Consider the following 24,425-nt stretch of genomic DNA (forward strand, 5'->3'; position numbering starts at 1 on the left):
ATTTCCCCATCACTCTGAATAAAGGGGAAAGGTAAGAGCCTTGGTGGAGCAGTGGGCTGATGCCTCCTTAAGTAACACCAGCTGCCTGCAATTAGTGCAGGTTCGAGTCCCACCAGGCTCAAGGTTGACTCAGCCTTCCATCCTTCCGAGGTAGGTAAAATGAGGACCCAGATTGTTGGGGGCAATTAAGCTGACTTTGTAATAATGCCACTGGGTGTGTGTGTGTGTGTGAAAAGCCCTAATAAGCAGGCATATACATAGAATGAAGGCTACTGCTAAGCTTGTAAGCCGCCCTGAGTCTTCGGAGAAGGGCGGGATATAAATGGGATTAAAATAAATAAATAAATAAACCCCCCGGTGACATAAATTATACCGCGGGGTTATTGGCACACACCCAATTAATAGCAAAGGAAGGGGGGGAGGAGCAAAATGAATCCTGCAAATTAAAAGGCAAACTGTAACACTGCATGGTTCCCACACGGTACAGGCCTCAATTTACAACCACAAATGAGCCCAAAATTTCTGTCGTTAAGTGAGGAATTTGTTAAGTGAGTTTTGCCCCATTTTACGACCTTTCTTGTCACAGCTGTTCAGTGAATCACTGTAGTTAAGTTAGCTACACAGCTGGTTAAGTGAATCTGGCTCCCTCATTGCCTTTGCTTGTCAGAAGGTCGCAAAATGGGATCACACTGCAACCGTCATAAATATGACTCATTTGCCTAGAATCTGAATTTTGGTAACACGGCCCTGGGGATGCCGCAATGGCCATCAGTGTGAAAAATGGTCATAAGTCACTTTTTCAGTGCCATTGTAACTTCAAATGGTCATTAAATGAACTGCTGTAAGTCAAGGACTACCTGTCCCCCAAAAAAAAATCCAAAATGGAAATTACAGCATACCTGTGTGCATTTGGGGGGGGGGGAAGAGGATTAAAGGGCAGAAATGATGTGAGTCTGATGTTTTGGCAGCTGTTTCATGTGGCATGGGAGTCAGCTTGATGTTGCAATCTATGGGGAAACCCTTAGTGTGGAGCATCCTGAGGACTCTGCTCACCCTGAAGCTGCTCAATGAGGGTCCAGGCCATCCGAGAGCCACTGGCATCGAAGACCACATGTCCCTGGGGAGTGAAGGAAATCGTGTTAAGAGAAGGTCCTCATGGTGGCAGCCTGGTTTGGCACTCTTGCCGGTGCTAATTGGGGCAGAGTCCCACATCCCAACAGTAAGAAGAAGAATGATTGTTTTTCTCTGCTGGGAAGAAGTTTCAGAGGAGAAATGTGGCAGTTATCATAGAAGGATGTGAAATTAAGAAGCTGAGTCACCTTGACCCTAGATTGTACAGTTCCAGTACAATCTGTCTGAGTTCCAGAGCAAAGTTTCTGAGAATATCAGTGTTCAAAAATATGGGACAAGTAGTTCAAGGAGTAAGTCATCATTGTGAAGAAACATTGTACCTGAAAGTGTACATGTAAACTCAGTGAAAGGTCATGAACAAAGTAGTTTTTGTTCTGCAACCGGGAGACCTATCCTTGATTTACTATCTTTCATGACTTTTTCCTTAGTATTATATGTCCTGTATCAATAAAAGGTAAAGGTAAAAGTTTCCCCTGTCCAATTGTATCTGACTCTAGGGGGCAGTGTTCATCTCCGCTTCTTAGCCAAGGAAACCATTGTTGTCTGAAGAAGCTTCTGTGGTCATTTGGCCAGCAAGACTATACGCCGAGGTGTTACTTTCCCACCAAAGTGGTACCTATTGATCTACTTGCATTTTGCATACTTTTCAACTGCTAGGTTAGTTCACTCCATCATGTGGTACTTAGATCTCAAACTGCCAACCTTTTGGTCAACAAGTCCAGGGTCTTAACTACTAGGCCAGAGGTCCCCAACCTTTCCGGGCTCAAGGAACGGAGGAAAGGAAATCAAGTGTAAAATTGGTGCCATGCGCACAGGGTCATGTACACTGGCGCGGCTCCAGCAGCCCCATTCGTGCATGCGTGAACAGCTGCGCAAACCAACTGGGCTAGCTGAGCATGCGCGAATGGGCTGCAGACACCCACCCTCATGCTAGCATCCCCTTTCACACCCACACGCATGCACAAATGGGCCATGGGCCCTAGCATGATTGGGGCGGAAATGCGCGTCCATGCGTGCGTGCGCACGGGCCAGCTGTTTCCGCAGCCCGCTGGCCAAGAGCCCACGGCCCACTCCCGGGCAGCGGACCATAGGTTGCGGACCCCTGCACTAGCCCATCATGCCCCCATCCTGTACTAATACTTCTGTATATATTTCTTTTTTCCCTCCCATCAGTGTTTCTTGACAACCTATTACTACTACCTTTAAAACCAAAAGCTCTAAAAATTCAAATAGGCTTGGAAGGAGAAGGCAGGATTTTTGATCTTCCTCAAAATAATCTTACTAGATGACCCAGAATTTTGACAGACTTGCCTATGGATAGATCCTGAATATTCTGCACACCAGATTTCCTGCCCTCAAAAGATCGGTTTCAAGGGATCACTCACCGAGACCCCCTCAAAAGCTGAAGAGTTGAGTGCTCGGTAGATCTCGTCTGTAATGGTTTGGTTGTTGTAATTGAAATCTTCAAGACGCAGCCCTTTCTTTACCAATTCAGCTGAGGTCTTGTTCAACGCAAGGGCTAGTGCCCAGATGGCATCATAAGCCAATGGGGCTTCCTGGAAACCCCCAGTCTCTTCCGGAGATTTCTCTACGCGCTTTGTCAGTTTCTCAATGAATTCCTGTGATGTCTGTAGGGAACCAAGAAAAACAACATTCTTCCTTGTTGCAGAAATTGATAAATATTGGGATTGTTTTAATAAAGAAAAAGAAACAGCAAAAAGTGACATGCAACTTTTATAAATAAACAGGATTTAATACTTCCATAAAATATGTAAAATATTTTATATTTGCAAAGCAGTAAAATATTATATTGGGTAATATAATTGCTCTGTGGTTTTGATGCTTTTATAAACTTTCCTCTTTACCCAGGGTTTTCTGACAGAATGCCTTGTTCCATTTAGATGGGTTTAAAAATTCTTTGCATGATTTTAATTCTAGCATATTATTTTTATTGTTATTATATTTTGTATTTTTAATGTTTTTATTTAATTTTTATTGTATGCTGCTCTGAGATTATGTTCTTAGTATTATTAAATGGTTTATAAACAGATTAAAAACAGAAATCTTGCTGTAAAAAAGTTTGAGAATAATATTGATTCAGATTTATTGTAGTTGGTTTCATAATTAAATGCAAAAGAATGTATGGTTTTCTAAAAGGAGAATTAATCTAAAAAGGAGAATTAATCTTATTAGAGAAATCAATAACTGTTCAGCTACTCAAGAGAAAACTCTGGACTCTAATTTTAATCGAATTAGAAATATTACTTTATACGGTGATTCAACTCTTTTTAAATGGGAAGGAACATTTCATGAAACAATTTTATTTTCTTTTTTAATAAAATCAAGGAGCAACTTTGGGGGGGGAATGCATTTGCTTAACTTGAACAATATTAAAAAAAGATCTCCTGCCAATGTATACAATTTTGATTAATGATCTGTAGTAAAATAAAATATGTAATTATTTTACATGCAGTCAGCATGCCATCGGATGCAGCACATGTCTTATAATGCCAAATCATCTGTAGAGCGAACAGGTCCAAAACAAGGAATATCATTCCCAAATAAATTTGCAGGTCTGTTTTAAAAATCAGGAGGAGTCTGGCACGCCTAAGCTTTTTTGAATTACAGCTCACTTCATCAAATGCACAGGGTGGGAAAATCGATGCAAGATTTAAATTAAAGATGAGGTCAGAGAAGAAGAGAGCAGGGGGGGGAGACCAGGTGCTTATGTCTTTTAAGAGAATGTATTCCACTAAAAAGGCACTGTTAGGCCTTCTTCTGATTTTGGCTACCGCGGATTAACTGGGTTTTCATTTTTGAAAGACATGGCCGTGTTCCTTGCCTGCTGCGGCTCTTCCTCACCATATTAGAAATGCTGCGGGTGTTTTCTGGGTTCAGCATGACGATCTCCGTGGTGATGTGTCCCTCCACCGCCTCCCTCATCTCTTCCTCCGTGCAATTAATGTTTGCGTCCTTGATGCGGAACCAGTTGTCAGCATACCAGCCAATCAGGAACCAGACGTATTTCTTTCCAAACAAACGCTCCTTATATACCTGCCACCATTCACAAAGGAGGAATAAAAGAAGGTAAACTCGCAAACCAGAGGAAGCCACATTTCCAGGCAGTAGGAGATCACACCACTACAGTACAGAAAGGGTTTCATTGAATACATACAGGTAGGCGGAAAGAAAGTGTGGGGAGATTTGCTATGCACTAAGCACTGGAAAGGGACGTGGTGGCTCAGTGGGTTAGGATGCTGAGCTTGTCTATCAGAAGGTCGGCAGTTTGGTGGGTCGAATCCCGAGTGCCGCGTAACAGAGTGAGCGCCTGTTACGTGTCCCAGCTTCTGCCAACCTAGCAGTTCGAAAGCACGTAAAAAATGCAAGTAGAAAAATAGGGACCACTACGGTGGGAAGGTAACAGCGTTCCGTGCGCCTTTGGCGTCTAGTCATGCCGGCCACATGACCAGGGAGACGTCCTCGGACAAGTGCTGGCTCTTCAGCTTTGAAATGGAGATGAGCATCGGCCCCTAGAATCGGAAACGACTAGCACGTATGTGCGGGGGAACCTTTACCTTTTACCTTTAAGTACTGGAAAGAAACAAAGCCGAACACATATACAGCAGCCCCGGAGCACAAGGCAATGCAACAGTTCATCAAATTAGTGCCATCATCATATACACTAATGCTAATTTTCCAGAAGCCGAAGCAGAATGGAGCTAGGAAAACATTTTATCTGTATTCTCTGTTCCGCTCAGAGAACCCCGTGTACCCACCTCACAGAAAACCTTTCGTGCCTCAGTCTCGTAAAACAGCCCAACAATAATGCGAGCATCCTGGCGCTGAAAAGGGAAAAAAGTGGAATCAGATGACCAGAGGACTTTGCCAGAGACAAGTCAAGTTTATTACCGCTTTATAAAACCCTAATAAGACCACACCTGGAATATTGCAGCCAATTTTGGTGACCTTATCACAAAAAACATGTTGAGAGTTTGGAAAAACTTCAGAGAAGAGCAACTAAGATGATCAAGGGCTTGGAGGCTAAAACATACTAAGAACGGCTGCAGGACTTGGGTTTAGCTAGTCTAAAGAAAAGAAGAAATAGGGGAGATGCGACAGTAGTGTTCCAGTATCTGAGGGGCTGCCACAAGGCAGAGGGAGGTCAGGTTGTTCACCAGAGGGAAGGACAATAAACAATGGTTGGAAACTAATCAAAGAGAGAAGCAACCTGGAACTAAGGAGAAACGTCCTGACAGTGAGGACAATCAACTGAGGAATTCTGGGAGTTGAAGTCCACAAGTCATAAAAGGGCCAGGTTTGAACACACCTGCCCTAGAAAGACTGCAATAAAGTTGATAAAGGGTCTGGAAGCAAAATCATATGATGAACGGCTAAGGGAACTAGGCGTGTTTAGCCTAAAAAGGGGAAGATTTAGGGGAGACCTGATTACAGACTTCCAATACTTAAAAGGGTTGTCACTGGGAAGAAGGCATCAATTTATTCTCCACAGCACCTGAGGGCAGAATAAGAAGCTCCTCAGAGGGCAATCCAACCTGGAAATAAGGAGAAACTTCCTGGCAGTAAGAACAATTGATCAATGGAACAGCTTGCCTCCAGAAATCATGGGTGCTCCATCACTGGAGTTTTTAAAGAAAAGACCGGACATTCACCTGTCTGAGATGGTATAGGTTCTCCTGCGTGAGCAGGGGGCTGGACTAGAAGACCTCCAAGGTCCCTTCCAGCTCTATTCTATCTAAATGATGCTGATGGTGGGAATCACTCATGTTTTCGTGAAACGTATATGTGTACATATATACATGATTGCATGTCTGTTCATATTCATTACTATCCAACACACAGCTAGTTTTCAACTTATAACCATTCATTTATCGACTGTTCAAAGTTAGGACGTCACTGAAAACAGGGAGTTCCAACCTGTTCTGTACCAGCCTGCTACCGGCCCTGCAGAAAAGGCAGGGACAACCCCTCCACAAACGGCAAGAGGCTGGAACTACGCCTGCCAAATTTATAGCTACAAAAACAAACAAGACACGAACCAAGAAACCGGAGCTTTAAGAAGCATGAACCATCCGAGCGGTTGCCTTCAGCAAACCAGCCCTCCCCACACATTCCCCTTATATAGAGTTCAGGGCGTGGCTTCTCTCTGCCTCCTTCCGAGAAGCCCCATTGCCTTCCTGTTTACTCCTAATTGACTGCCTCCTGCGTCGGGCGTCCTTGAACAGGGCCAGCTGTGGGTCATCTTCATCCACACTGTCAGGCTCACACAGCTGGGTCTCTGTGGTGACCAAGTGGGAGGGGTCTGGCTGAGGGCTATCATCAGCAAGATCTTCAACCCCCTCAGCAAGGTCTTCAACACCCCCCTCCTCCTCCTCTGAGTCGTCCGACCCAACTGCCGAACCCACAGGATGACCCTGAATCACAACACAACCAGTCCTTGCACTTATGACCGTCACAGCATCCTCACAGTCACATGATCGAGTGCTTGGCAATCAGCATATACATATGATGATGTCATCATCCCGGAGCCTCCTGATCACCACTTGCAACCTTCCCAGCTGGCAAACAAAGTCAATGGGGGGGGGGAGGCTGAATTTGCTTAATATCTGCATGATTCACTTAACAATTATAGTGATGGCATGGCTCACTTGACAACTGCCTTGCTTAGCAACAAAGCAATTCTAGTTCCAATTGTGGTTGTAAATCAAGGACTACCTGTACTATCCAATATACTTAACTGCATATCGTGCTTCCATTAAATAGACTGAAATCATATAAACGCCATTTAGAACACTGCAAGAAAGATATTCCCCACTGCACCTTCCCATAGTTGAAGATTCACCCTTTCAGACCATTAATTCCCAAATCTTAACCAGTCCCAAGAATGTAACCTGCCAATCAGCTAATCGAGGACAGAAACACTGCATGCACACAGGTACACACCCACACACCAGCAACTGCAATTACCTCTTGAGCCTCACGGCATAAGCACCATTTTATCCCTTTCATGCACACAGAGGGAAAGATCACCTCCAGATATGGTTAAGTGCAGCCGTAACTATAGTTTCTGTTTTCTATTAGCTCAGATGGGTAAATGGAAATGCGTTTTGCTTTATTTGGGGACTGGGTTATTTTGCTAAGGCTTCCGGAAGTCATTATTACTCTCTTTTGTTATATTGGTCTATACGTGGATGATAGATAGACAAGCAGGTATTAAAATGACAAAATTCCAACAGATAGTAGAACAATTAGTAAAAAGTAACTCAGAAACCTGTGGAATCAAGCTACAGGCCAGCCTTCCCCAACTTGGTGTCGTTGTTTTTCTGTGCTGGGTCCTAACCAGGGCTTTTTTTCTCATAGAACGCTCAGAACGGAGTTCCGGCACCTTTTTTGGATGGAACCTTGTAGGGTAGGCAAGGCGGGTTGTATGATGTGTGTGAGTTTTGGCACCTTTTTCTTTTACAAAAAAAGGACTGGTCCTAATTACCATAATCCTCAGCCAGTAAGGCCAACAGAGGGTTAAATATATCATATCTGAAAAGCCCTAAATTGAAGGAGGAAGCTGTGGGATAGATGTCTCCTCTCCTCTCCCCTCCCCTCCCCTCCCCTCCCCTTCCTTCCCTTCCCTTCCCTTCCCTTTCCTCTGCTCCCGTATCTCAATCGGCCACTGTGCTTAATTTGTTCAGACCTCTTAAAAAGCAGCCACTGTACAGTCGAGGCACATATTTCTGACTTAATTATTCATTGCATGAAAACATTCTTCTTTTTGTCTGTCCTGAACTTACGGTTAATCAGGCGGTGTACTCTGTGTCAGAACAGCTTAGCTGGGAATTTGTGCGTTTTTTTGAAGCAGACAAGGCGCTTGGGGAAGCCCGCACCTAGCTCCTTGTTTTCTTTTTGGCAGAGCCAGGTCTGACAAATCTGTCATTTTGTGCCATAAATTATTAATGCACGCTGCTGAACGGGGCCATTAGATTCTTAGACGTGGGAAGTACCTGTTGCGACTGGGCTCTTCTTGAAATTGGGAAGAGAAGCACAGGGCCCAGGTTTTCTGGCCCCATTACAGCTTCCACTAAGTCAGGGCTGTTCAACCTTTTCACCCATGGTACCACTTTTAGGATATGGCAACATCCGAGTACCACCAGTTGCCTAGCAAGGTGTCAAAAACGTGATGACCAAAAAAAAAAAAAGAGGAAAAAAGTGATGAAGTACAGGCAGTCCTCGACCTACAAGAGTTCGCTTAGTGACTGTTCGAAGTTACAATGGCACTGAAAAAAGTACCGCCCCAAGCCACAGCTGAGCAAGACACCTGCCCGCCCAGCAGCGCTCTTCCTCCTGTCCGAGGTTTTCATTGTTGTGAGCATTTCTGTTGAGGATTGGCAGTGGGGGTTGGGTGGAGGGAGTGTTTGGTTTTTATTCCCCCCCCCCTCTGCTGGGTGGTTGCAGCAGGTTTTGGTCACTTCACATGACCCTGGGACACTGTGGCCATCATAAATAGGAATCAGTTGCCAAGCATCTGAATGTAAATCACAAGACCCTGGAGATGCTGCAACATTCCAGCTGATTGGTGCTGCTTCTGGGCTCAGAAGTGCCAGGATCAGTGCCGAGCTCCAGCTGGAGCCTGGCGCTGACCTTGGCGCTTCCACTGAGCCCTGACAGCCTTGCAGCTCCAGCCGTCTCTCACCCAGGCTTGTGTGGTGCTGCCATTCCCCTCCCCCGCTACTTTTCTAGGATGGTCACGAACAACCTGCCAGGTGCCAATGTACCACAGGTGGTACCCGTACCACTGGTTGAAAAGCCCTGCATTATAGCTTCCACTAAGTGGGGGAAAGGTTCTGCGGTGCCTATAATGACTTGGCAACTTTATGATGGGTGCACTTCAACTCCCAGAATTCCCCAACCAGCATGGGGCAAACTGAGTGGGGCATATTTCCTTCCGTAGGAACAAAGGCAGTCATTTAGGAAAGGAGGTGGGTCACAGCCATTTGAGTGCTACCAGCTTATGTTCCTCATAACTTTGCTCCGCTTTTTAAAGAATCCATAAAAAGGTTAAGTGCTGCCACTGAGATGGCATTTGGGTGCACTCATTCCAGAGGCATCACCTCCTTCCCGAGTAGCAACCATCAGAAGGAGGAGAATCTGCCGGTCTCTTAGTTCAGAGATTGGCAGCTGCCATTAGGACAACAGAATCGCAGTGATAGCTGCCTTTCTCGCTACAGCGGGCGGCTAAACCGGCTGTGATGAATCTGTCCTGTTTGGGAGCCCACAGCAATTATGATCCAGGGAGGGTGGAAGCTACACTGCTGGATGCAGGCCAGGGGGCCTCGCTTGTTTTTCTGCTGGAAAGGTTAACAGAGGGAAAAGATCATAAAGGGATTTCTCATTTAGGAGACAACCCTATACGACTTCCCCGGAACGACCCCGAGGCAGCTGCAACAAATGCCAACGGCTTCTTGAAGAGCATCCAGATCGCAGGAGGTAATAATTATCTGTTCTGTTCTGCCTTGGTCAGACCACACATCTCAGTTTCAAAAGGACATTGATAAATTGGAGCAAGTCCAGAGAAGGGCTACCAAGGACTGGAAGCCACGTCCTATGAGGAATAGCTGAAAGACCGAGCTACGTTCAGTTTGCGGAAGGGAGGAACTGAGAGGGGACAGGATAGCTGAAGGGCTGTAGAGGGTTTGGACTTATTTTTTACTTGCTCCAAGGATTAAAAGTAGAACTACAGGTAGTCCCCAACTTACCACCAGAAATGAGACCAAAATTTCTGTTGCTAAGGGAGACATTTGTTAAGTAAGTTTTGCCCCATTTTATGACCTTTCTTGCCACAGGTGTTAAGAGAATCACCACAGTTGTCAAGATAGTAACACAGTTGTTAAATGAATCTGGCCTCCCCATTTGACATTGCTTGCCAGCAAGTCACAAAAGATGATCGCATGAGCCCGGGACACTGCAACCGTCATAAATACATCCGAAGCTGCCAAATGGCTGAATTCTGATCCTGTGGTCGTGGGGATCCTGCAATGTTCGTAAATGTGGAAAGTGGTCATAAGTCACTTTTTCCAGTATTGTTACTAAATGAATGGTTGTAAGTGGAGGACTACCTGTAGTGGGATGAAAATTCAAATAGGTAGATATAGATTGACTGTCTGTCTGTCTATCTATCTATCATCTCTATCTGTCTATCTACCTACCTATCATGTCTGTCTGTCTGTCTATCTATCTATCTTATCTCTCTCTCTCTCTCTCTCTCTCTCTATCTATCTATCTATCTATCTATCTATCTATATATATCTTTTCTATCATATCTATCTAATCTTATCTATCATATTTATCATAGCTATCTGTCAAAGCTATCATATCTATCTATCATATCTATCTAATCTTATCTATCATATCTATATCTAGCTATCATATCTAGCTATCATATCTCTAGCTATCTATATCTAGCTATCATATGTATCATATCTATCTACTTATCATATCTATCTATCATAGCTATTATATCTATCATATCTATCTAATCTTACCTATCATATCTATATCTAGCTATCTATATCTAGCTATCATATCTCTAGCTATCTATATCTAGCTATCATATGTATCATATCTAACTTATCTATCATATATTTTTTAATTTTAATTTTAATCCCATTTATATCCCGCCCTTCTCCAAAGACTCAGGGCAGCTTACAATCTAAAGCACAAATCAATGTGCTTAGCAGTAGCCTTCATTCTATGTATATGCCTGCTTATTAGGGCTTTCCCCCCCCCCCAGCGGCATTTTTACAAAGTCAGCTTATTGCCCCCAACAATCTGGGTCCTCATTTTACCTACCTCGGAAGGATGGAAGGCTGAGTCAACCTTGAGCCTGGTGGGATGCGAACCTACATTAACTGCAGGCAGCTGGTGTTACTTAAGGAGGCATTAGCCCACTGCTCCACCAAGGCTCATATCTATCTATCTATCTATCTATCTATCTATCTATCTATCTATCTATCTATCTATCATATCTACCATATCTGTATCATATCTGTATCTATCTGTCTATCTAATCTTATCTATCTATCATAGCTATCATAGCTATCATATCTGTATCATATCTATCTATCTATCTATCTATCTATCTAATCTTATCTATCATATTTATTTATCATAGCTATCATATCTATCTTATCTGTCTGTCTGTCTGTCTGTCTATCTATCTATCTATCTAATCTTATCTATCATATTTATTTATCATAGCTATCATATCTATCTTATCTGTCTGTCTGTCTGTCTGTCTATCTATCTATCTATCTAATCTTATCTATCATATTTATTTATCATAGCTATCATATCTATCTTATCTGTCTGTCTGTCTGTCTGTCTGTATATCTATCTATCTATCTATCTATCTATCTATCTATCTATCTATCTATCTATCTATCTAATCTTATCTATCATATTTATTTATCATAGCTATCATATCTATCTTATCTGTCTGTCTGTCTGTCTGTCTGTCTGTATATCTATCTATCTAATCTTATCTATCTATCATATTTATTTATCATAGCTATCATATCTATCTTATCTGTCTATCTATCTATCTATCTATCTATCTATCTATCTATCTATCTATCTATCTATCTATCATCAACCATCTGCCATTTTAGTGCCTTTGAGTCAGTTTTGACCCTGGTGACAGCGGCTAGGCTAGGCTATTCCTGCTGTTTTCTTGGTAATATTTCAGGAGCGATTTGCCCTTGCCTCTTCCTTCTACCTAGGGCTGAGCAGACAGACTCACACAAGCTTACCTCGTGCCTAAGGCAGTGCTAGGAATCACCGTCTCCTGATTTCTAATCTGTTGTCTTAAGCAATAAATCAAAATGGCTTTCACAGGTCATTAGGAAGAACTTACAGTAGTCCTTAACTCGCAGCCATTGGTTTAGCGACCGTTCAAAGCTACAACAGCACTGAAAAAAGTGATTTAATAACTGTAGCATCTCCAGAGTCGTGTAATCAACATTTGGGTGCATGGCAACTGGCACATATTTACGATGGTTGCAGCATCCTTGGGTCATGGGATTGCCATTACAACTTTCCCAGCCATCTTCCGGCAAGCAAAGTCAACGGGGAAAGCCTGATTTACTTAACAACTGCAGTGATTCACTTAACAACTGTGGCAAAAAAGGCCATAAATTTGCCCATGATTCATTTTAACAACCACCTTGCTTAACAACAGAAATTCTGGTCCCAATTGTGGACGTTATTTGAGGACGATCTGTATCGACAGTAAGAGTGGTCTATCAGTGGAATAGGTCAATCAGGGGATAGGCTACTGTAGGAAACTGTTTCTTCCCCTGCTTGAGTTTTTTAAACAATGATCAGATAATCATCTATCAGAGATGCTGTAGGGAACCTTGCCGTGTGCAGAGGGTTGGTTTTGATGACCACTTCGATCCCCTCCCAACTCTATGATTACATGATTCGTTTAATTTAATATTCCAACACAGCCTTTCTGGACAGTGGCCTCTCAAAGAGGCTGCATCAATTGCACTGCATTCCATTCAAAAGTTAAATCCCCCCCAAAATCTAAAGATAAGTAGCACTTGAAAATGTGATTCAGTCTGTACGAAATTATTTTCACAAATTGCAGAAACATACTTGCAGCTTGCCCAATCAAATTGCATCAGTTAAAAAAAAAAGATACCAACAAATGTAGGGGACAGATTAGCAGTTAGCCCATCAGATAACCTTAGTTCCTTTCTCCCCCATCTCTATTTTATGCTAATCAGTCTTAGATAAGCTACTTATATGTTTCCAAAGCCGATCACAAGGCACTAACGCAGGCGAGAAGTCCACTAGTAACGTGATAGGTAGATACACAGACACAGACACATACAGACATGCACACACAGACACATATACAATACCAGCCAGCATTAATTTAATGGGACATGATTAATTATATACAGTTCATGGATAAATGGGTTCACTTCTAAAGAACAAGGTTACATAATATAACAATTTATTCACCAAAATCATTAATCCATGTAGAATTATCTCCCTTTTAGCCCCCAAGTTGAGATGTTTCAGGGTAACAGGGCCAAACATATTTGCTCAAGTTTTGTGGGAAATTCTTTTGCAAAGGCTTAGTGTGTCCATGTTGCTTTTCAATTTGCAACAAAAATGTTTCATGACAACTCTGCCCAAAGTCTATTATTTTGTTGTCAACTTTCACCCATGCAATCATGGAGCTGACGATTGGGGATGAAGGACAATCTCCCCTAACGGACTCTTGGGCTGTTCTGCAAGCTTAATCCCTCTATGTGTGAAAGGTGGCAGGGTTAGGGAAGGCTGCATGGAGGAATTGTGGGTCCCAACCTGTCCTCCCTTGACAGTCAGACAAACTCTGATACCTTGAGATTCTTGACAGGCACAGTAGGATCAGAGAAGAAGCTCTGTCGAAAGGTGATTTCAATCCCAGCCTCTTTGACTCGTTCCTCCAGATCATCCAAAGTCTGTGGGAATGCAGAAGGAGGCATCATAATCATGAAGTCATAAGGACCTGGACAAAGATGTACTTCAGAAGCTACATTAAGATAGGAGAATATATATTCTGAGTTTGCATCTCATGCTACTAAGCTAATAATAAGCCAACCCACTCTCCCGCCCCAAACAAATCACAGTGCAGCTCAGCACACTACGTGAATCCAGTGATTCTGTTTTGCAAGCCATGATTTATGGGTTAGTGTGGTAGAAACCCAGCCCAGTTACCACTTATTCAATAAAACATGACTATACAAAGAGCAGCTTAGCACAATGCATAAAACCATTGCATGCACAGGTTAAAAACCATGGAAATAGCAACGTCAGTTTTACGCTTATAAAATCTTCAGCATTTGTGACCCTGCCGAAGACAGAAGTTTAGAATTTCAGTTTCTTTGTTCTCAAAAGATACAAGCCCTATCTACAGCTGTGTAAAAATACCTAGTCAAAATCTCAGAAGCGAGTTCTTGTATTGCACTATTCAGCTCCCAATTTTATTTTATTTTCATTCTTGCTATCACAGGGAACAAACACAAAATAAATTGTTTCAAATATTATTATTTGACATACTTTGGCCTCTTTTAACACATTCAGTGCTTTCTAATGTACATGCATCTCTCTGTTCAGGAAAAATAGATGCAACGAATCAAACTCTATACAACAAAGAAGCTTTGAATTTAATTACGGCAGCAAGACTCTTAGTAGCGCAATATTGGAAGGAGGAGGATTTGCCTACTATAGAAGAATGGACTTTGAAAGTTTCTAACTTGGCAGAAATGGCAAAGATTTCAGCATATTTGAAAGATCAATCGCAACAGAGATTCATTGTGGAATGGAGAAGATGGATTGATTATATTCAGAATAAATATGGGACTAAAAATTTCATTCATTCATTCATTCATTCATTCATTCATTCATTCATTCATTTCGATTTATATACCGCCCTTTTCCCGAGGGACTCAGGGCGGTTTACAGGGCAAATTAAAACAGTACAATATATACAGGTTAAAATAAAATTAAATTATGTGATGTAGTATTAGGTATGCTATTTGTTAATAATATAGTTATGTTTAAGAGGAGTTAAAGTGCGTTAGAATTATATGTTATTTTTTTAGTTAGTTAGCATATTTTAGCTTTAGTTTGTAAAGTTTATACCCTGTATTCAGCTCTGGGAAGTTGGGGGGGGGAGGGGGAGGGAGGGTAAGGGGGAAGGGAGGGGAGGGGGAGGGAGGGTGTATGCTATGGAAAAATGTATTGTAAAACTTTTCAATAAAAAAAAAAACAAAGAAGCTTTTCTTTTTTCTATGCCGTTTCCCCATAGAAGCGCTTGGACCCAATGAGAAACGGCCTCTCTGTAAGCAAAGGAACACGTTTCATGAGTAAACAGAATATTTGCATGACTGAATGCTACTTAGTAAAAGGGCAAACCGAGGAAGAAGCAAACCAAAAACAGGAAGCAAAGCAGAATTAGGGATATATGGAGGAAAAGGTGAGTGCAACTAGGTTAGCTAAGGTTGGACTCTTGTATATTTGGCATGAACTCAAGCACACATTATATTATTACTTTCACAATTGCCAGGTAGGATTAGGAGCACATTTATGTCCGGAGTCCAGCAGCTGTTGTTCTTTGTCAAATATTTTTTTTCAAAGAGGTGAAAAATGTCACATATACTGTGATTCTAATAGTGCTGTTCTCTCTGTTCCGCTCTCTTTCTGGTAATACAATAATAACTGTGATAACGATAATATATCCAACAATGTGCAAGTGTTATGGGATGTTGCTTGTATCAGTCGTAGTCTGCATTAATTAGAGCTGCTTTGATCACCCACAGTTCCTTAATTTCTCTGATGGACTGGGAGTAATCAAAAATGAAGAACAAGTCTGGGCAGCAGGAGACTCGCTTAGCCCCGGTGATGCTAGTGGCGATATATCACCACGAGAGATGCAAGGCTGCAGCCCGCTTGCCTGTCACAGGCCACGTAAAAAATAAATCTGGGGTTTCACATTTGCATAAATGTGACGGCACGTTGGAAAACAGCTGGTGAAAATGCTCCTCTTCTTTCTTGAAGCTATTTGTGGGGTTTTGCTTCCCCCCCCCCACCCCTTCTCTGAAAGAGGAAGCTGTAATTGTTGTTTAGGACATCGTTGAGACAAATAGCCCTCAGCTGAGATCTCCGTTGACATTTATTAAAATTCAGTAAGGGGGGGAAAAAGGGGCGGAAAATATATCTTCTGCTAGAGAGAGCAGTCTAGAAGCATATTAAGAGACTCATTACTTTTTTCTCCTGTCATTTCCTCCTTTTTTGCATCCCGACCTGTCCCACCCCCTCTCATCTGTCTAACTTCAGGCTGAAAAAACTCAAATGTGGAAGGAGAATTACAGCATCATTCTTGTTATTTCACCATATATGGGCACCTTCATGTCAGCTTTGGATTCCTGGCAACTGCATGGACTACTAGACCTTGCAAAAAATTTTGGCAAAGGTTCCCCCCCCCCACAGAAGTGGTTTGCCCTTCCTTCCTTCTTCCTATGGCTGAGAGGGAGTGACTGGCCCAAGGTCACCTGGTCTCAGGCAGGACTAGAACTCACAGTCACCTGGTTTCTAGCCTGATGCCTCAGCCACTTCACCAAACTGGCTCTCTATATTACATTATACTATATAGTCTACTTAATAAATATGGAGCTGGTTTCACCTTCTACATGGGTAGGACCATCCTGAATGAAGTTTTGCCCAGAATGCCAGCAGACTAGAAAAGGGACCATTTTTGCCATTTCCTCTTCCAACTACAGGCTATCCCCATAGTTATGGGGAGCCCCAAATACCCAGAGCAGATTTTCTGAGACAGAGGGGGCTCTCTGTGTGTGAAATCCTCAATCAGTCAGTGTTTCGTTTGGTCCACAGATCACACACTGGATCAAACCCCTTTTTAATCATTTCTACCGTGCACATTTTCAGTATATCTTAGTCCTGACATTTTGAAGGAAAGCTTTCTTTGGGTTTCTACGGACATATACCCAGAAGTTTGAATTCCCCATTTGTGTGTAAGATAAAGGGATGGTTGCCAACACTGCTAATAACCCAAAAGCTGATTAAGATTATGTACAGTAGTAGTTACAGAGATGCCGTCAAGTAGAGAGAGGGCATTAAACTTCATCTGGGTTTTCCTTCAGAGACAATCGAGGAGCAAGACTTTAATCTTAATTGTGTGCATTCAGTTCAGGGATAGGGGTCTTTGTGCTAGGATATTCGGTACCCTGCAGAAGTTTGAGATTTGCAAGGATTCAAAATGTTTTAGCACGAATTCAAGTGGCAAACAGCAACAAGAGGAAAGATCAGCTGAGATATTGCAAAATATGAAAAAGAACACGGCCCAAAACCAGGAGGTGAATAAGAGAATAAATCAATCCCCTCTTCTCTATGACAGCCTCTCAAGTACTGGAAGACAGCTACCACATCCCCCTTAATCCTTCTCTTCGATAGGCTAGTAGACATATCTACCAGTAGGTCCCTCAACATTATCCAATTTAGCCTCTAATCCCCTAATTGTCTTTATTGCTTTTCTCTGCACATTTTCTAGTGTTTCAGCAACTTATTTGTATTGTGGTGACCAGAAGTGGATGTAGTATTTCAAATGTGTCCCTACGAGTGCAGTATAAAGCAGCACAATCGCTTAACACAGACATGTCAAACACAAGGCCTGGGGGCCGGATCCGGCCCGCGAAGTGGTTTCATGTGGCCCGTGAAGCCATCCTGGAAACAGTGAGGGAACGGCCCCCACTGCCTTGGCCCTGGCCCAGAGACCCTCCTTCTGCCAGAGACCCTCCGATCTGTCCCACTCCTGCCCAGGCCCCCATAGGCACCCTTGATGCCAGTGATGTAGAGCTGGCCACGCCCACCCAGTAGGCCATGCCCACCCTGGCCACACCCACCCAGTAGGCCATGCCCACCCTGGCCACACCCACCCGGCCCCCTGAGGGCAACCGCAATGCTGATGCGGCCCTCAATGAAATTGAGTTTGACACCTCTGGCTTAACATGATCTTGATTCTATCCCTCTGTTGATGCAGCCCAGGATTACATTGGCTTTTTCGGCAGCTGCAGCACATTGCTGGCTCCTAGTTAAATGGTGGTCCACTAGGACACCTCGATCTCTGTCACAGTTGCTAATGTTGAGCCAGGCACCACCTGTTTTGTACTTTTTTTATATCCTTCCTTATCATTTTGTATACTTTCTTGTCCTTGTTCCCTGTCCACTTTAAGATCCATTCTTTTCAGATCTCACCAAATACTGCCTGCCCATTTTAAAATCTTATTTTGGAACCACAAGAGCTAGGAAGATGAGAAGGAGTTTTGTTTATTTGTTTTGTCTTTTGTGAAATAATATGTGTGGAGATTCTGAAAATGCTGAAGACTGTGTCAGTTTTATTTATTTAGTTAGTTTATAGAGAGTTTCTATTGCTCAAAAGAGGAACTTAAAGCAACTACATAATTAGATGGTAATGAAAGCATGCCCTGAAAAAGTGATTTGCCAATTTTTTTTTTGGTGACTGGCAATTGTTACAGAATCAGCGCTTTTATGAAGCAAAGGCTGCTGCCAAGATATTTTAAAGATCATTGCGTACAGTAAATGTGAAATATCGTTGTGCACATCCCCTGGCCAACAAGGATTGGCATAATGTCAGGCATGCAACTGTCTACACTGCAATTGTGTCTCTAGCCTATTTCTTTTAATTTTCTCCATTGGAATCATCATTCACCAAAGGGGTAGGGGACGTAAAGAGGTAATTCAAGGCCATAATGGTTATCAGGAGTAGACCAGCTATGGATTACAGTACTAGGGCACGGAGCAGGTTCGATAAAGGAGAAAGGCACCATCCATTGCCAGAACAAATATTCTGCACAAAGAATGCCCTAGTTTTAAAACTCTGCATCTGTGATTAAAAGAATCAGGTATCAGGTAATGGACTGATTATCTGAAATTCTGGAAAGTAGTTAGAATGTGGTAGTTTTAGAAGAGATTTATGAACACAGACAGTGTAGTGATTACTAGTCTTGGACTGAGGAGATATACCTTTAAGTCCTCACTAAATCATGGAGCCGGCTTCTCTCTTAAACTAACCTATCTCACAGGACTGTTGCTATAGCAATAAAATGAAAGACCCCATGTATATTATCTTGAGAGCTGATAAGAAAAGATGGGATATAACTGCAGTAATTAATCAATGAATTGTCCTTGGTTTCTTTGGAAATCAGCCCAGTACTGAGCCTCTGGAAGAAACAATGCAGTTTGTACGTACAAACTGCAAGGGTGATTTATTAGACTTGTAAACCTGTTGTGGTTAGGATGGGAACCAGGGATTATAATCAGGGTAAGATTTAACAGTGAGTGTTCTGGAACCTGCTGCAAATTACAGAATGACTAAGAGATTAAGCTGGGGGTCTATGCTCAGGTTTGGGCTCCATACCGATGTAAACACCTCTGTGGTCTGCTGTATTGTGGCAATCTTCGTCCAGCTCCATTTCTTGAAGAGCTGCACACGGGTGGGATTGTGCAGTGTGGCGGATGGGTGTGTGCGGAAAAAGGTGGGGAAACGCTGGCGGTTGGAAAGGGCTGGCGAGCTGGAGCCGTAGGACAACTGAAAAAGAAGAAGAAGGACATATTATTAAAGACAGGAAGACTGAGACACCCATCATTCCTTAGCTAACTTTGAGATGAAGATTCTCCTTCTGCCCCTTCATGCAAGCACACCAATCTGTCTGGTTAACATCAAAGTCATCTGTTCTAGGCATCTAGAGATGCTTCAGTCAAGGTTATGGAGTCTTGCAACGTATTTTACGTTCTTCCATTCACGATAATGGAGAAAGATAGGGTCTATGGTATCATAGATACATGGGGAAAGATGGTGTTAAAAGAAAGGTATAGTTCTTTGACTCTTTTCACTTTGAAGCATTTTCTTCATGGGTTTCAAGTTGAAAATTTCAGCTTGCAGGATCAAAATTAAAGTTGGCTTCTTCCATAACATCACTATACGTATCAATATGAGAGACGCTTACCACAATGAGATTCCACATCCGTGCAGCCTCGGCCACCAAGGTGGAAACACTGCTGCAGCCAGGCATAAGGATGATCTTGATGGGGTCATTGTAGAGAAGCTCATACAGAAATTTAGTGGCCACACCAGGTTCACACTGTAGGTGGTGAGGAACAGATAGAGACAAGAGATATACCTCCTCACCAAGAATCTCAACCTGTGCATGGTCCCTCATTCAGAATTCTGGTCAAACTCAAGGTACTGTTCCTAATCGTTTATTTTCATTTCAAATGCTAGGCAAGAAGCTGTACATAAAATACTTCTAATGGAGCCCGAACAATGAACAAGTTACAAACTAGGACTAGAAGAAACATGAAAGAGTAAAGCTTGGACAAAATTAATAATAGAAAGAGTTAAATGACCCTGTACATTTGGGTAGAATGGAATGGAAAAGGCTTTTGTAGCAAAGTGAGAATGTAATTTGTTAAGTAGGTAGAGAAAAACATGGAGCATTTGGTTTGCCAATGAACCATCCTCTCACAAATGGACCACTGCCCTCCTGTGATCCTTGTTCCATAAAAAAAACAGAAAACGTTTTACATATACTTGCCAACTGCTCTGCCAAGACCTAGAAATGATGCCACTACCGACAGACCAGAGTTCTTGGATTGCACTGGGGTTGCACAAGGAAGGAAATGGCTTCTCCAAAGAGCCAGCTTACCACAGACACACTATACCCCTTCCTCCCCTAGTTTCTGAACAATGAAGATACTCAGTTAGGACAGTCTTCACCAACCTAGGTCTCTCCTAGAAACATGGACTTCAGTTCTCAGAATTTCCAGCCAGTATGTCCACTGCTGAGAATTCAAGTTTGCATGTTTGCAAGATGCCTAGGATGAGGAAAACACAGATATTTCATTTATTTATTAGATTTATGTGTCATCCATCTCATCTAGAAGCGACTTTAGGTTAGAAGGCTTCACCGTAGTGAAGGAATCGGTAATTCATTGGATTTTTGTTGACAGATTTTAAAAGATGCCAATCCTGGAGTTTGAATTGGGTTTGAATGGGAGGGAGGAGAACAACTGGCTTGGCCCCACCTTTCTTGGAATTCACTGGGGTTACATGAGGAAGGAAATGACTTTTCCATGGACACATTACTGGTCAGAAACAACTTCAGTCCATTTAATATGCCAACACGCAGAAACAAAAAGCCAACCTATTATAGATATCACGGATGAATTTTCCCCGTGGAGAAGCACACTAAATGTGTTCACCCGATCCACATTCTTTCCCCTGCATTTCCATTAATAAGGCATAAGGCATAATAAGGCATAGCATAGCTAAGCCTCTCAGGCTGATGGTGACTGTAGATAGGAGTAAAATCTCCCTTGCATTGAACATGATGCTGGTGACTCTGTGAGCAGGCCCGTGCCACTTTCTGGGAAACAGCTCATAAACGCCTTGCACTTCCATTTTCCAGGCCATTTTCTCAACGTCCAATCATCTGAGGACTCTCCAGTTAAGAGGTTGGGAGTTGGAGCCAAGTTGGCTAGTGAAACTTCACCTCCCACTAAGGCAGAAGAATATAGGCAACCTGAGACTCTCTTCTGTGATTCCCCACAGCCACCTAAGATCGCAGCTGCTAAAAGTGGTGGCAGTTTCCTAAAATGTGTAGATCTTCAAACTTGGCCCTTTCATGACTTCAAACTTGGTCTTGGTCTCAGCCAGGGATGCCTGGCTTGAGGAATTCTGGGAGTTGAAGTCCACAAGTCATAAAAGGGCCAGGTCTGAAGACTCCTGGTGGAAAACACCCAACTGTAGGCTTAACCTAACCAAAAAAGTAAATGAAAAAAAAAGATCCAACTCTGCCACAAAACAATGGCCCTGCCCGTTCTGCACTATCATTTTATCCAATGTGCTCTCTGGCCACGCAAAAAATATCACTGGCAAATAGCTTGGGTGTAGGATGAGGGCGAAGGTCCGTTCTCCGAGCTTGTGGTTGTTTTTGTTACCAGGCTAGGTAACGTCGTCAGCGGCATTGAAGATGTTACCTAGCCTGGTAACGAAACGTTCAGAAACCAACCACAAGCTCGGAGGATGAACCTTCACCCTCAAAAATATTACTCTCATCCTAGCCATCCAAAGGTTCCTCACACCTCCAACGGGCTTGAGCATGCAATGGATGCCTACCTACAACTATTCCCTAACTCTGCACATTCTGTCTGGCCCCTGCCTTGCTCTGTCCATCTTTGAACAAATGTGCCACCCAAGACCCTCCTGCTGTATTTTTCCTACAACCCCCCCCCCACAACCATGTGCCCCTTCCTGTTCCTGGCTGTGAGCCTCCACAAGGGGATGATGAATTATTCAGGGCATCGCCGCCCCAAGAAAGAGGATCAGTTTCCATGGAAACCTCAGGCAGGCGCTGCCACGGCAACCTGTCAGCACCAGGGAGCGGGCTTCAATAGGGATGGAACAAAGGGAACGCTATGGGGCAGGGGGGGCCGTTGACTGGGAACCCCAGGAGAGCATAAGACAGGGAGAGAGAAACAGGAACAGACAGGGCAGGGAAGGGAGGTGTGTGTGTGGGAGGAGGGACAGACGACCAGACAGACTGATGGGTAGAGGAATGGATGTGAGCAGAGTCTGATAAGGGAAGCAAAGAATAGTAATAAAAAAGTTTATAGAAATTCCAATGCAAGGGAATGGGGCAGGAGGGTGGCAACTGGGCCACATTGCTTTTTGCCCTAGGATGAGATGGAGGGGGGGGAAGGGCTAATATGGATAGCCCTTGGGCAGCTGGGCAAAGGAAAGAGCTGCAGGGGTTTCAACTTGAGCATCAGGTGTGGGGAAATTTGTAGGAATGTGGCCTGCCTCAAGTTGCCAAAGTCCGCCCAAGAATCTTTAAGGCAAGGAGTTGAAGCAAATGAGGAAGTTAAGATGGGTGCTTTTGGAAATCCTGCCCACATACGGCCATCGGGGCCACATTGACAGGCAGGCTCAGGGTGAGACCACCCATCCATAGGTACATGTAGACCCAATGGGAGTGAAAGTATCTCAGGAAAGCCACAAGAAAGAGCAGGAATGGTCTGGCTCATTTCCAATCTTAGGAAGAAAAACATGGTCCAATTATGGCAACATGTGGCATGAGGACCCATAATGTAATTGGCCGTTACAGTACTGAGGATGAAAACCAGGAGTCCACTCCAGCTAGGGGTAAAAGACGTGGCTCGTTCCCCGTTGTTATCTAGCCTGAAGGACATTCCAGAAGGCAACTAGCCGTGGTGGAGCAGTGGGCTAATGCCTCCTTAAGTAACACCAGCTGCCTGCAATTAGTGCAGGTTCCTGTCCCACCAGGCTCAAGGTTGACTCAGCCTTCCATCCTTCCGAGGTAGGTAAAATGAGGACCCAGATTGTTGGGGGCAATAAGCTGACTTTGTAATAATGCTGCTTGGGGGGGCCCAAAAGCCCTAATAAGCAGGGATATACATAGAATGAAGGCTACTGCTAAGCTTGTAAGCCGCCCTGAGTCTTCGGAGAAGGGCGGGATATAAATGGGATTAAAATAAAATAAAAAATAAATAAACTACAGAAGAGAATATTTGTAGCCCAGGGTTGACCTGTGGATCTTTGGTGCTCTCTGAGTTTGGCTGCTTGTTTGCAGACTTTTCATTACCAAACTGGGTAACATTATCAGTGCACTTACCTAGTTTGGTAATGGAAGTCTGCAAGAAAACAACCAAGCTCAGAGAGCACCAAGGAACCCACATTCCAAAAGGCTTAAACCACACAGGAAATAATATTTTACAACAGCACCCCGGTTTCTCTTCCATTCATTATTTGCGGCACATTGTGCTGCTCAGTGCACAAGAACTCATCTAACACAGCTGATTATAAGGGGAAATATTGAAAAAAAAACCACGTAGAGGTAAAAGCAAAAGGACAAAGGATTGAATAAGAACTTAACAAACAAGGGGAGTTGTCCAACACACATTAAGAGAGCAATGAGTGCAAATGGAACGACTCAAGATTGTATCAATCAGAAATGGTGCATGCAGACCTAAATGGACAAAGAACACAGCATGTGAGTGTGTAATGGAAGCACATAAAACAATTGGGCATGACCAAAGCTAGGTCCCTGGAAATACCATGCCGATTCTCTGCACAATCTTCTTCTGTACAGTCTTTCTTGAGGGAGGCACATGAATTAAAAAAAAGTGAAATGTTGGGAAGCAGAGAGGGTGTTTGACAAGGATGTTTATATTTCAAGAGAAAGATCTGGCTTAGGGAACATTTGCTATTCAACCCTATTTACAACTGACTTTGGAATATTTTGGTTTGGGCAGGAACTGGTGCTCTGAGGATGCGGAATTTCACATCATCATTGGCTCAAAAGGAGCTGAATGCTCCTCTCTGTTTCTCCTCACAGAACCTGCACCAAAATCCACCCATATCTATAACTCTAGAGTGGCATTTCACAATCTTGACATCAACTCCCAGAATTTCCCAGCCAGAAGTCCACACATTCAAATTGTCAAGGCTGAGGAACACTACTCTAGAAAACAGGGAGTCCTCAACTGATAACCGTTCAGTTAATGGCCATTCGAAATTATGACTGTTCTGAAAAAAAAGGTGACTTACTGGTCCTCACACATGCGACTGTCACAGAATCCCCACTGTCATGTGATCCTAATTTAGACACTTG

At 43.2% G+C, this 24,425-nt stretch overlaps 1 protein-coding gene across 1 annotated transcript in view; it reads right to left on the reverse strand.

Annotated features, from left to right (window-relative positions):
* GABBR1 (gamma-aminobutyric acid type B receptor subunit 1) overlaps positions 1-24,425 on the reverse strand; it is a 47,508-nt gene that overhangs the window by 20,400 nt on the left and 2,683 nt on the right. Inside the window, exons 2-8 of the mRNA XM_083355980.1 lie at positions 19,740-19,874; positions 19,151-19,321; positions 13,554-13,655; positions 4,908-4,973; positions 3,994-4,185; positions 2,517-2,759; positions 1,054-1,117 (exon numbers count right to left, since the gene is read on the reverse strand). Coding sequence (XP_083212106.1) covers positions 1,054-1,117; positions 2,517-2,759; positions 3,994-4,185; positions 4,908-4,973; positions 13,554-13,655; positions 19,151-19,321; positions 19,740-19,874 — 973 coding nt within the window. The remainder of the gene's footprint in view (positions 1-1,053; positions 1,118-2,516; positions 2,760-3,993; positions 4,186-4,907; positions 4,974-13,553; positions 13,656-19,150; positions 19,322-19,739; positions 19,875-24,425) is intronic.

Source organism: Vipera ursinii (genome assembly GCF_947247035.1).
Source record: "Vipera ursinii genome assembly, chromosome: 2".
NCBI classification, from domain to species: domain Eukaryota; kingdom Metazoa; phylum Chordata; class Lepidosauria; order Squamata; family Viperidae; genus Vipera; species Vipera ursinii.